At 36.8% G+C, this 13,854-nt stretch overlaps 1 protein-coding gene across 1 annotated transcript; it reads right to left on the reverse strand.

Annotated features, from left to right (window-relative positions):
- Positions 1–4,069: 4,069 nt before the first annotated feature.
- Positions 4,070–5,907, reverse strand: LOC149196364 (putative auxin response factor 23). Its single transcript, XM_089403732.1, has 2 exons — positions 5,316–5,907; positions 4,070–4,323 (listed from the first exon to the last, which is right to left on the reverse strand). Exons 1-2 carry the CDS (start codon positions 5,506–5,508, stop codon positions 4,199–4,201), a joined length of 318 nt encoding a protein of 105 aa, XP_089259858.1. The 5' UTR covers positions 5,509–5,907; the 3' UTR covers positions 4,070–4,198.
- Between the last annotated feature and the right edge of the window lie 7,947 nt (positions 5,908–13,854).

The raw sequence follows: 13,854 nt of genomic DNA on the forward strand, positions 1-13,854 counted from the left end.
AAATTGTATCTTTGAATGTCAAAAAAATTATATATAAAATGAAATAAATATTTTAACCATAAAAATTTATAAAAAAGTTAAATGATATATAATATATATGTAATTGAAATTAAAATATTTTACATTTTATCATCAAAATTAAAACGTTGCAGCAGTCCATTTATCGTTCAATATATCATTTTAAACCCTTTTGGGCATTTATTTTTGATTTGTACAGATGGCGTTTCACATAGATTGTGAACATTGGTCCTCAAAGATCTGACTGAATTGCATTGTTGTGGTCATGATTTGTGACCATCACTAGAAAAGACAATCTCACAAATCCTTACTAGATATTTTGGAATACATTTCACAATAGTTTGGTAACGGTTACTAAAATCTTACCCTCCATGGACACACATTCCACTGGCCACAAGTGCTTCAGTGTTTCCATCGAGAGTAAAATTTAACTCATTCATACAAAATCTTATTGGGGATGGATATGTCAAGCTGTTAATTTCCTGATATATGGATAACTTTCCAATCTGTTCTCTAGAGACTGTCACTTTGCATTTAAGTAATTTCATTCATCCTCTTATGCAGATCTCAACAAGTTTCCTTCAACCGATCATCTTGGGTACCTGCTTGAGGTACTGGAGAATAACGAAGATAAGCCTAAGCGGGACAATGATGATCAAGAAAAGTAGAGACCATCATCCGCAGCAAGGATAATTTTAGGGGCGAATGTTCGCCCTTTAGCGAAATTAAGGGGTTTTAAATTTTTAGTGGGCAAATATTTTGTATCATAGTACATTTTTACAAATCACCTCAAATAGCCCACCTTATTTTAAGGGAGAGGGTAAAAAAGGTAAATTTAGCCCTTGAAATTAGGACTTACAACCTTCCATTCGCCCATTTTCAAGAATAGGTTTTATTTAAGTGAATCCATTCGCCCATTAGGTTTTATTTAAGTGAATCCTATGGGCCAAATACCACATTTATAAAAGAGGTATGGTAAATAAATAAAACATTTTTTATATTTACTCCATAAGTCACCTTATATACATGTAAGGGTGTAAACAAATAAAAATATAAGTAAAGTGGAGGTATGGTAAATAAATAAAAATATAAATAAACTAGACGTATCGTAAATAAATAAAACTTCTTTTTATATTTAGTCCATAACCCTCGTTCTATTTATGAAGGCTCAAGAAAGAGGTTTTATTTAAGTGAATCCTATGGGCCAAATACCATATTTTTAAAAGAGGTATGGTAAATTAATAAAAATATAAATAAATGAGAGGTATGGTAAACAAATAAAACTTTTTTTTTATATTTACTCCATAAGTCACCTTATATTTACGAACACTCAAAAAATGGGTTATATTTAGGTGAAACCTATTGCCAAAATACTATGGGACAAATACCATGGACTAGACTGTTATTAATACCATGCAAAAAACCATTATTAACCCTAATATTAGAATTAATAAAAATAAAAATGGCACATGGTATTGACCCATGGTATTCACCAAAATGGCACATGGTATTGACCCATGGTATTCACCTAGAATGTAGCCTATTTAAATGGGGAATTAAACCAACATGTAGCCTATGCTAAGATTCACTAGGACTTTACAAAGTTTTATTATTTAGTGAAAGACTCGCCAAGATCTTACAAGATTTTATAATTGAGTAAAATATTCGCCATGCCTCGTGAGAGATTCGCCAAAAAATTATATATACATATTATATTATTGATAAAATCGCCTTCCATTTTTCCTATATACCATGGAGATTCGCCTATTTATTATATTTATAAATTTAGGGGGGGTTCTTAAAATTTTCCCTGATTCACAGTCTGCAGTTCTGTAAAATAAAGAACATGACAAAGATTTACTTAGAAAACAAGCTGTCAATAATGGGTTCCTGGAAGTAGTTGAATAGAAGCTACTTTGTTTTGTTTTGGTGATTATTATAAAAAGGTAATGATCAGTGAGTTTCTTTCCTTGCAACAGCTATGGACATAACCTTCCAGAGAGTCCATTTTCAAATCTTAATGGATCCAATGGTATTAAAACAGTATTATATACTACAGAGAAAACAATGGGGAACATGCCCACTATTTCCAAAGTTTTAACACAAGCATCATCAAAATCTGCTATCGATAAGGAACTTACTTGTTCTATATGCCTGGGTACTTAGAATATTCGTTTTTTTACATTGTTATTTCAATGATTTATCTGTATTCTAACAACAGACAACAAAATCTGAAACTTCTACCCATAAATCTATGTGCAGATGCCGTTGTGGAGCCGAAGCAATTAGCATGTAGCCACTTATTTTGTTTCAAATGTGTGCCAAAGGTGAGATAAACCAAGCACTCATTTGCATTATTAAATCCATATATTTTTGAAAGAACATATATAACTGATTCAGGCTGCCATTTCTGTGAATTCTGTTGGTGCAGGTAATTAAATTGTCTGAGGAGTGCCCTATCTGTGTGCAACACAAGGGCAACCAGGGCTTTAAACTTTCTGCAAGGAGAGATTTACAATTTGATTATTACCCTTGGGAAAGAGAGCCAGTCCCACACCAAATGTGGCATCAAAACAAATGTATTCTAGACACAGATGAACAGAACTTACCGCAACCAATAACAACCGCAAGCTGAAGGGTAGGTGTTGGAGCATACAGGAAGGGGGAAATAAAATGGAAGACAGTTTGTAAACGAATAGCTGAATGGTGGATAAAGATCAAATCCATCAGACATGCCAGCACATATTCACGCATGGAACAATCCTCATGATAGAGTGCCGTCTCAAATATAGGTAGAAGCCTGAAAAAAATGAGTCTGGAATTGAAGCAGCAGGAGCATGCCAATTTAAGTGCCAACAACCTGGTCTCTGAATCTTTAGATTGCAATCCATTTCCAAGATAAATTGCTAGTCTAGACTTCATCAAAGCTTCCTCCTCCTCCTTTGCCTCTTTCTCCAACACATACTAAAAATCACCAAAATGAAATAACCATTAACTTCTGAACATAAACGTTAAACGCTAAACCCTAAACCCCCATTTTTAATAATAAATCCTAAACGTTAACACTCGACTACCTTCGAATTATAAAATCTAAAACCTGCACTCTAGAACATAGCCGTTTGCTGTTGGCGTTCTCAAGTCTAAACCATAGACTCCTAAGTCAGATATGCAGTTTAAAATACATCATTTATACTCTAAAGACAATGTTAATGGATCCTTAAAACCGAAATCATGAACCCCAACCTATCGTTGCAGTTTAAATTCTAAGATATGAATCACGAACCTGGTCGATCTCTACTGAACTTTAAAATTCAATCCTGAACCTTAAATGAGGTAAATTAAATACCTCTAAAAGACGATCTTGATCGAAAATGGAGCTGCAAATCTTCTCCTCCACAACATAAAGCATCTTCTCATTCGAGGATTTTCCAAACCCTAATTCGAACATTGCTTCCCTGAGGGCATGAAAACTGAAATCTACAATGCATTTGGCGTAATCCACCAAACTTTGGGCCTCGACAACGGAATTGGCGTTAAGGGCTCGACGGAGCAGCTGAGAGAAAATTTGTTTGCGGGTACTGAATGGCAAAACAAAACCCTCAGATTTGAGGGAATCCAAAATTCCGCTCAGGGCCCGCAGATCTTTGCACTCGGACAGAAAATTGAAGCGGTCTATCCGCACTGAATTGGGATTTTCAAACTGAGCAGGCAGCCAGGAAATTTGTCTACAGATAACTATAGAAAATTCAGAAGATGCCAAGGAAATCGAAACTCCAGCGAAGCCATCACTACTGTCTGCGAAGGGTTTCGAGCGGGTAATCTCTCCAGCATGAGATAAACAGGGAGTTCAACCAGCGCTGATTAAAATTCCAACTATAATGATCTGATCCAACGGCACAATCTCTTTTAATCGTCTAACACATCAGATCAATGGTCGAAAATAGGACACGGTGGCATATAAGGGAGTTCTTCCCAGAGGGAAACGCCTTACGGCGTAATTATACAGTGGCATATGCTTATCAACCCCTTGGTTTGTTGATGCATAACCTATTATGGTGTACACAATCAATAAATATGATTAGATTGTTTATATTTTGAAAGATCCATTGGCAATAGATTTTCAAAACCCTATGCAATTTGAGTTGTTGCCCTGAAACACATATCAACATTTCCATTAATTTCACCATACCTGCTCTATGTGGCCTTGAGGAAAGTGAAAAGCTCTCTCCCCAATACGAGGCAAAGTAACAAGTGGACCAGCACATGCATGCCATATCTCTTCATAAAGAAGAGATTCACTGACATCTGCAACAAACAAGCACATGTATTAAACCTTAACTACCTTCAGCACTCTTAAATACAAGGGGTGTCTAAGTGGATCAGACAAAAGGCCTTCGCTAGAGTAGATTAGTAGGGGAGTTTCACAGTAAAAACATAAAAGAAAGAAGCCAAAAACAAACAAACAAACAGGCTCTTCGATTTTTAATGGTACAGAAAGATGGAAATGTCGTGAGTGGATTTCATATTCCCGGTAATAAACCCAAAAACAGGGCAGCAAATTTTAGTGGAATTGTCTGCTCAATTTCTAGGTCTAAATCAATGGTAAAAACCCATGAAAAAAGCACTCAAAAAATAGTATAGTTCATATTTCTTGTGATTCCATACTCAAATCCCATAAAGGAGGCAGTAAAATATTTGGATTATTACAAAAATTCAAAATCCTCCAATCCATCATGTCTATAAAATTGGGTTTATTGAGTATGATCATGAATAGATGATGGTAACTCGCCTGGCAAGGAAGTGAAACAGTTGTCTAAATGCAAATGGGATAATATATCATTCAAGAAGTCTTAATGCCAATAGGTTGTTATGAACTTCTCACACCACGAAACGTAGTTAGAGATGGCCCAGATGGGTAATGGGTAAATGATGGTAACTCGCAGCCAAGGAAGTAAAAATTGCCAACTAAATCAAGATGGGATGGAAAATCATTCAAATAGGTTATGAACTTCTTACACCGGGAAATTCATAGTTATGATAGTCAGTCAATGGATTTTGAGTAAAATCCACACATAGGGTAGAAGAAAAATGAAAACGTCTTTAACAGGCACAAGATTTTGCATTTCTCAAGGTAAACCTATGAGAAAAAATGAGGAGATGGGTTCTGGATTTCTTGTACCAAGAATCCATATATCCAACTGCAAGATGTTGGTTGACTTTATAGGGCCAGAACACCTCGTATACTAATAAAACTTCTTATCCAAATGAAACTACAACAAAGGTGAGAACAGAGTTACCAGTCCCAATCCCTCCCGAAAATGCATTCTGTGTTGAATTTGTACTTTGGGAAGGCATAAGAGACTGAGGAGCTCCTGCAACCTCATTGGGTAAAGTCAAATAGTTACCTGCAGAACTATTATTAGTCAACCTGCCAGAGAAATTTCTTAAGCTATTTGCATAAGCCATGATATCTCGTGGGAAGGAAATCATGTGAAATTACATGGGCCAAGGCTACTTGGCTCCTACTGAATATTGCCGTATGGAAAAAATAAAACTAGTAGCAGTATACAGTATAGATGCATACGCCAAATGACAGTAAAATTTTAAATCAATATTTTTAATAATTGTATCAATTTATTACAATCTCTTCCTACAAATTACAGATAGCCATTAAGCCAAGAACAGTACATGAGCTTGGGAATCGAACTCACCCCAGGAACTTTAGTGGTGGTTGAATTAAATGGGTAAGATTTCCAGACTTTGTTGTTTTTATTTTGATCACGAATTATATACTGTTACCTAGGTTGAGATATAATAATAACAAGAAATCTGGAGTCCTAAATGCCTAACTTCACCCATTTTACTAAGTATTTTGTCAACAAAACAACAAGATATTTTTGCTAGATTAGTAGAGTAGATCAGGTCAAAAGGCTATTTATAAACTACATTTTAATATCAACAACATAACCCTCCTTTAGATCTAAGACTCCAAAAGGAAAATCCCATCACAAACGAGCAAAACCGTGATGAAAGAACACCTCGTATACTAATAAAACTTCTTATCCAAATGAAACTACAACAAAGGTGAGAACATAGTTACCAGTCCCAATCCCTCCCGAAAATGCATTCTGTGTTGAATTTGTACTTTGGGAAGGCATAAGAGACTGAGGAGCTCCTGCAACCTCATTGGGTAAAGTCAAATAGTTACCTGCAGAACTATTATTAGTCAACCTGCCAAAGAAATTTCTTAAGCTATTTGCATAAGCCATGATATCTCGTGGGAAGGAAATCAAGTGAAATTACATGGGCCAAGGCTACTTGGCTCCTACTGAATATTTCCGTATGGAAAAAATAAAACTAGTAGCAATATACAGTATAGATGCATACGCCAAATGACAGTCAAATTTTAAATCAATATTTTTAATAATTGTATCAATTTATTACAATCTCTTCCTACTAATTACAGATAGCCATTAAGCCAAGAATAGTACATGAGCTTGGGAATCGAACTCACCCCAGGAACATTAGTGGTGGCTGAGTTAAATGGGTAAGATTTCCAGACATTGTTGTTTTTATTTTGATCACAAATTATATACTGTTACCTAGGTTGAGATATAATAATAACAAGAAATCTGGAGTCCTAAATGCCTAAATTCACCCATTTTACTAAGTATTTTGTCAACAAAACAACAAGATATTTTTGCCAGATTAGTAGAGCAGATCGGGTCAAAAGGCTATTTATAAACTACATTTTAATATCAGCAACATAACCCTCCTTTAGATCTAAGACTCCAAAAGGAAAATCCCATCACAAACGAGCAAAACCATGATGAAAGATGTGTTCTTACATCGAGGCGTCAAATTCTCTCCAAGTTCGAACATGTAGTTGCCATAATTTTCGTTGTTGCCATGGTGGTGAGCCAGTGCGAGAGCCCTCTTCCTTGGGCTTTATATTGGAAGATGTAGACTGACTATTGTCTGAACCAGAGGTGGAGCTCTCTGTCGTACTTCTAATACCAAAATCTTTCCTAGTAAATATCAGTGTTGGCTGGACCTACACCCAAACTGGTTTCTCCATTTCCCAGAAGGATACAAAACCCTTTAAACATATTTCATTAAAGCTTGAATGCCAGGGTAGTGGAAACCTAGTGCTCTAAATGCTAACAAATGGATCTAGAAAAAAACTGGTTACAGATCAAGATATTCGAAAATAGAAAACTAACCTGAAACTGTGATGGAAGGACGTCCCATGATGACGTTAATTTGCAGCGCTTCCTGGGGTTTGTATGCCCTTCCATTCTTTGCTTCAGGTATGGCAGCATCAAACCGCTCACGTGAACCCTCGGGAGAAAACAAAGAATAGTTGCAGACCTAGAACAAATACCCAACGCAGTGAATTAGAAGGTCCTGAAATTCTAGTGATGTTGGCTCAATATCGGGGCAAACGCTGCATAAATTGAGAGATTGAATGCGCCATACCGAATTGGGCATTAGATCACAGATCTCTGGTACATCATAATTACAGACCATAGGTGACAACAACCCTCCGGCGATACATCATAATTACAGACCATAGGTGACAACAGCGCTCCGGCGATGTAGCTGGCATGCCGCGGTGGGAGGACATCACTAAAAAAGAAGATGCCAAGGAAATTGAAACTCCAGCGAAGCCATCACTATTGTCTGCAAAGGGTTTTGAGCGGGTAATCTCTCCAGCATGAGATAAACAGGGAGTTCAACCAGCGCTGATTAAAATTCCAACTATAATGATCTGATCCAACGGCACAATTTCTTTTAATCGTCTAACACATCAGATCAAAGGTCGAAAATAGGACATAGTGGCATATAAGGGAGTTCTTCGCAGAGGGAAATGCCTTACGGCGTAAATATATATATTATTAGCAATCTGTCTATTTCTCATGGGGCAGAAACTTAGAAAATTGAATTATGTATATCTGTAATTTTTTATAGTTGTGAAATTGAATTATGTATATCTAATTTTTTTATGGTTGTGAAATTTTCTCATAGATGAGATATAATTTCGTTGGACAAGCCTTCTCTTTTACTTCTGAATTTTGATAACAAGCATTAGTTATATGTGTTGTAAATGCCTTTTGGGGTGTAATAATCCATAGAAACCCTATGGTTTGCTAGTTCCAAGGTTTTATATTTCTATTCCGCACTAACAAAAAATAGGCAGATTAGATAAATCCCCCGAAGAGTCAATCCTGAAGTCATTTTTCTTAAAAAAGGTTCTAGTTCTAGAAACAAAACCAAGGGAAGTGAAGTTTCTTTTTTCTTTGAGGTTGAGATGAAAAGTTCAAATCAATTCACTAACGCTAATAAAAAGCATTTGATAAAGAATTGGATAATCCATTAAACAATCAATGTGGGGAATAAAGAGAATCTTTTAGGGGAAAAATTGCCAGTGTGTTGATTGGTATACAACAATTTTGCAGTTCTTGTGTATTTTTCTGTTGACTGTCCTCTAGGACTAAGACACCCTAGTCTCCATGTCGAGAGTCAAGAGGACTGTTTCCGCTTAAGATAGAATTTTGTACTTCTTGTCTATTTTTCTGTTGACTATCCTCCAGAACCAAGGAATCCTAGTATCCATATCAAGAGTCAAGAGGAGTGTTTCTGCTGAAGACGTTATTTTCCCTTAAAGGAATTGGTGACTGGAAATAGGTTTATAACTCTATTACAATTTTTTCATGTCAATTAAGCTGATCGGATCCATGCCTTCTTTACTTGAAAGGTGATGGGTGGTAAGGTGGACATTTATCTGAAATGAAATTTTATTAGCATCCACGGAAAGTCGTGAACATCTACACGAGGAGTAAAGCAATTATAGTTTTACGAAGAATTTATCTCCCCTTTAACTCCAATCTATAAAGGATCTAAAAGTATATCCGGTTACACTGTATATATTCCGTGTCTAAACTGTCTAAACATGTTCTCTGATATTGCAAGACATCTTTCATGTAGATGGCAACTTGCTTGGTAGACAAGCATAGCAAACTCTGTATAGTCTTCACATCTCACTTTATTAAGCGTTTTTCTCTTATCTCGTCATCTCTTGCAGAGTTCAACATCACATGTACATTATCTTCAACTATTTCAAATCTTAATATTGCTATAGAGATGAAAGTACACGCTAGATTTGTAGATATCTCTTCGTAGATAACAACAGACAATAGCATTTGAGCTCTTCTGCAATAGTAGATTGAATCTATGGATTGTCAAGTCCGTGGCTAGCTCTGGCTAGTGGAGCTTAAGATGCATGCCGTTTTACTGTAGACTGTGTTATCACTTAGAACTAAAAAATTTTCATGCATATAGTTGTTTGTCCTAGTCCAATTACAAAGGTCTGTGTCAAGTTGATTTCGTTTTATATGTCTTACTTAAGATTTGGAGTTTTAAAGTTTTTGATTTAAACTATACTCGAATCCTATTGGTTCTCCTCCACCATCATTGTTCCATAGTCATGTCTTGTCTCATCCGAGTCATCGAGTCTTTTAGGAATTTCGCAGCGTAATCCTATTGGCCAGTTTCGCAGCGCAATCATGGTTTAGTAATTTCGCAGCGCGTTATGATTAGGCCGTTTCGCAGCGCATCATTAGAATTTAAAACTAACAGCGCTGCGAAATCGTGGATTCGTGCATTTCGCAGCGAACCCTTCCCGAAATGTCAAGTCCGTAGCTGAGTCATCAGTTGTGTCCACTCATGTCAGTTTATGTGCCTCTCCTATCACGTTTGAGCGCTCATTTTCCACTACCCCACTAATAGATCTGTTGATATGCACTGAAATATCATTCCCAATAGATTCTACCGTGCATAGACCTTTATGATAGTCGTAAATGTTGCATGAGTGACCTGTCTGTTTGATTATGTATGGAAGTGTTTCAATAAAAAATTTGAATTTCAAGCGAGCCTGATTACAAGCAAGCCTGATTACAAGCGAGGCTGAATTAAAAAGAACTGAATTACCATTGAAATTGAAGTGGTTAGATTCTGTGTGTGTGAAGATTTTGAAAGGAAAATGGAGAGGAAAGAACACAGATCCGGTAAATGCCAGAGGACTGAACCTGAGGGCTTGGATATAGCGTTGAGGGATGAAGGTAGGAAGAAAGCGTTCAAAGATGCTGGCTGCTGGAACTTTTGCAAGAAGCTACAAGGAGGACATGCGCAGGTAACCAAAGAATTTGCGCTAAACTTCACTGGTTTAAATTCAAAGATTGCTATGCTAGAAGTCCAAGTTTCTCTAGAAGCCATAGCTGCTGTGACAGAGATCCCAAGAGGACGGGAAGCATGGTTTAAAAATTTTAAATTTGATATGAACCCTTGTAAAGAGTTTCTAAAGGAGGCATATGTAAACGAAGACTTAACAAAAGCTGTGCCCAGAAATTATGTCAAGGAAAATTATGCTCTTCTTCTTACCTGCATACATAAATACTTGACCTGTGAAGGAAGGTACAATAAGGTTTATTCTTATCATTTCAAACTGCTTTTGCATTTCACTGGAAAAGTCTCCATAGACATTCCTTTTTATTTATTTCGCAGTTTGAGTAAGATGTGTGACAAGGTGCAGTTAAGAAAAGAGGACTGTGAAACCTCTTTGTTACATCATGGTTTAATCAAGTTGCTTGTTTTGGATGGCCTCCAAAAGATAGGCAGAGACTGGAATTCGTTTATTTTCATGGCTGGATCCCAAAGCAAGACTAGCCTTACTCCACAACCAGCCAAAGAATTCACAATAGCTGAGCTCCAGAAAGAAGCAAGAGCTAAAAAGCAAATCAAGTCACAGCAAAAGAAACCAGTGAAGCCACTAACCATTCAAGAACAACCTCAGAAATCAACAAAGGAAAAAACTCAGGATAAGAGGACTGCACCTGAAACAAGTAGATCTGAAGCAGTCTCAAAGGTAAGGACAAGAGGTCAAATAAATAAGGAAAAGGGTAAAGCCATAGCTGTTGAAGAGAGCCCAACATCCAAGGCAAGCTTGAATGATTTATTACAGGCCATTGAATTCGAGCAGTTTGAACCAGTTCATATTGATTTGACACAGTCATCACCAGAAACTGCCAAGAAGTCTAAAGCCTCAAAAAAGCTCAAGTTCGATGAGCCAGGTGAAGAATTCATTTTAAAACCCAGAAGACCTATTACAAGGAAGAAAGTAAAAGAAGCACTGTCAAAAATAGAGGCAATCGAGAAAGTTAGGCAAAATAATGCAAGCAGAACAATCATCACATCTCAAGAAGATAATATAGCAGTCATGAAGAGCCAATTAGAAGCAGCCAAATATGAGATTGCCAAACTGAAGCAAGCAGTTAGAAAACATGCAGATGTGTATACAAAATATCGTAAAGCTCTGTGGGGTGGAACTGAAACCTTTCAAAACCAGTTGAATTCAGTAGTTGATGGTCATGCACAATTTCACACATGGATAGTACCAGCCATCAAAGAGGCCCAATTCGTTAGAAAAATAAATATGCAATTAAGAGTTGAGAATAAAGCTCTGAAGAAGAAGATTGAAGACCTGAAGGTACAGCTAAGCCAGTTAGCTGCCAAATGAATTTTCTTTTTCAAAGGGAGGTTTTGTTCCAAGTTTTTGTCAAATTTGCTTAGTCTTACTTTTTTTGAAGACATGTAAATCCCTGCTATTATATGAAAAGTCGAAGGGAGTTTTCGCAATCAAATGTTTCGGTGATAAAGGTCTCAGGTAAAGGCACGTTGTTTCAAATAATTCAGCAGTTTCGTAGCGCGCTACGAAACTGCTGTAGGTGATGATTTTAACGCAGACAGGCAGTTTGGTATTATGAGCGGGAATTTTGAAAGGGAGACACCTAAAGGATATGCAAGGTATCAGATGAAGCTACAACAACCGTTCAGGTCAAGACAGGTGTACATTAAAAAAAAGGTGGAATATTTTAACCTAATTTAAGATTCTGTTATAAAGCCACTTTATCACCGTTCAAAGGGTATTAAATGAGTTGCATACAAAGAACTTTCGGCCTGCACCCATATCCATCGATGCAGCCTCCAACACATCAGGAACGTGGCAATGTTCCATATTTTGGGTTCTTAAAAGCTAGAAGACATGCTGCTGTACAGTTGAGAAATTTGAGGAAAACTGGTACCGAGAAGCAAGGGACATCTCCCAGCACTACTAAGCAGTTAAAGGATTTAGAGTTCAAGCTCGATATGGAGTATTAAACATCCAGCTCAACCACATCAAAGAGGAGACCAGGTGTCAAAGAACAAGGAGAAGTCATTATGCATGGAAGATAGAGTTAGAGTCATAGTTAATTTAGAACTCTTTAAAACTCCAGTGAGCACTTTATTGTATTTAATAGCTAGTTAAATAGCTGATAGGTGTCATTAGAGGCAGTTATCGAATTCTCCTCATGCTGGAGGAGGAAGTTCGAATTAGTTAGAATAAGGATTCTATATATAGCTGAGACAACGATGTAATGAGGGTTGGATATTTTATAAAACAGAGTACTGTTTTAGCTTATGTAAAGATAGAATTCAGTAATATCAGTTGACTGTTTTTCTTCTCAGGATTCATGAGGGATTTCCATGTTTAGAATGTGTGTTTTATTCCTTCCTTAATGTCTTTTACAGTTGCATATATGTGTAATCACTCAGAATTCATTGATCATGCTCTGACTTCCGTATGCATGTATGAACTGTGATTTTGTATGATTTGTGTTCTGAACATCTAAATGCTAAATGCCCTGACTTCTATGTAAAGGCAGTCTCATTATTTATTGAAGTATGATTGACTCCATAGGCGCAATGGAAATTAGTTTAATGTTTGTCCAGCCTTCATATTTTTCAATGTTATTCCACAAGAGTTAGCCATCTTATTAATAGTCAAAATCAATAACCCTTTTTTGAGAGAGCCCTCTCAGGCTAAGGAGGCTAAGCCTTAGTCAAAAGATTGGTTTGAAATAGTTACTTGAAGTCTTCCTGGTTTACAGCCTTCCAGGGCTTGATTTTGAGATAACATTTTGGTGCGTCTGCCGGGAGTCTGAAGATTACTCATTCCCGAAATTATGAAGCTAAACTTCTGAAGGTAGCAGGAGCTCAGAAAGGTTTTCGAGCCTGCATTCTACCTTGGTGACTCCATTCAATGTTAAAGTTTAAAAGGTGGCTTTGAGAGGAAGATATACAAGGAGTAATCCTGACCCAAACCCACCTAATCCTGTGGATAATCCCAACATTATCTCAAGGAGCAAGCAAAGATTTTCTGATATACCAGGTACTTCAACCATTTCAAAATCTTTGTTTCCTGAATTTTTTAGAAGTCCTGAAGATAAAATTGTTGATGAAAAAATTCAAGAGGTATTGTTGAGGTCTGAAAACGAAGAAGAGCTTATTGGAATTATTTTAGATTTACAAAAAATAGGCATTGATACTTCATCTTTAGTGTCCCAAAAAGATAAGGAAGAGTTTTGGGAGGTTGTTACTTCGGAATTGCTATTAGAGGAAGAGGACTTAAATCAGCTCAAGGAACTTGATCCTTTTGAAGTTTTGCTCAAATCTAAAACTGGTTTACCTCTCCCAAATTGGAGTTCTTTTGTCAGTGGTTTGCAAAGTCCAAACAGCCCTTTTCGTACTAATACTTTATCTTCTGCCTCAGTTAGTCCAAATAGTCCTCAGACACTATCTCACACAAGATCTGCTCCTACTCGTCATACAATACCTATTGTCACTGCTCCTCCATTCATTATGGCAATACGTGCTAGGTATGCTCCTTTAGCTCTTCCTGCTGTATTACATGATCTTCCTAAAAAATATGCTGAAAGGATTCCAACATGGGGGGGTGAT

Source organism: Pinus tabuliformis, chromosome 2_2, assembly GCF_031772625.1.
Source record: "Pinus tabuliformis cultivar Carrire ecotype Pingquan chromosome 2_2, CPIR1, whole genome shotgun sequence".
NCBI classification, from domain to species: domain Eukaryota; kingdom Viridiplantae; phylum Streptophyta; class Pinopsida; order Pinales; family Pinaceae; genus Pinus; species Pinus tabuliformis.

Coding starts and splice junctions, on each gene's coding strand:
- LOC149196364 (XM_089403732.1), bottom strand. CDS start 5,508: ATGATTTCCTTCCCACGAGATATCATGGCTTATGCAAATAGCTTAAGA. Junction 4,324..5,315: donor TTCGGGAGGGATTGGGACTG/GTAACTCTGTTC, acceptor TGTTTGTTGCAG/ATGTCAGTGAATCTCTTCTT.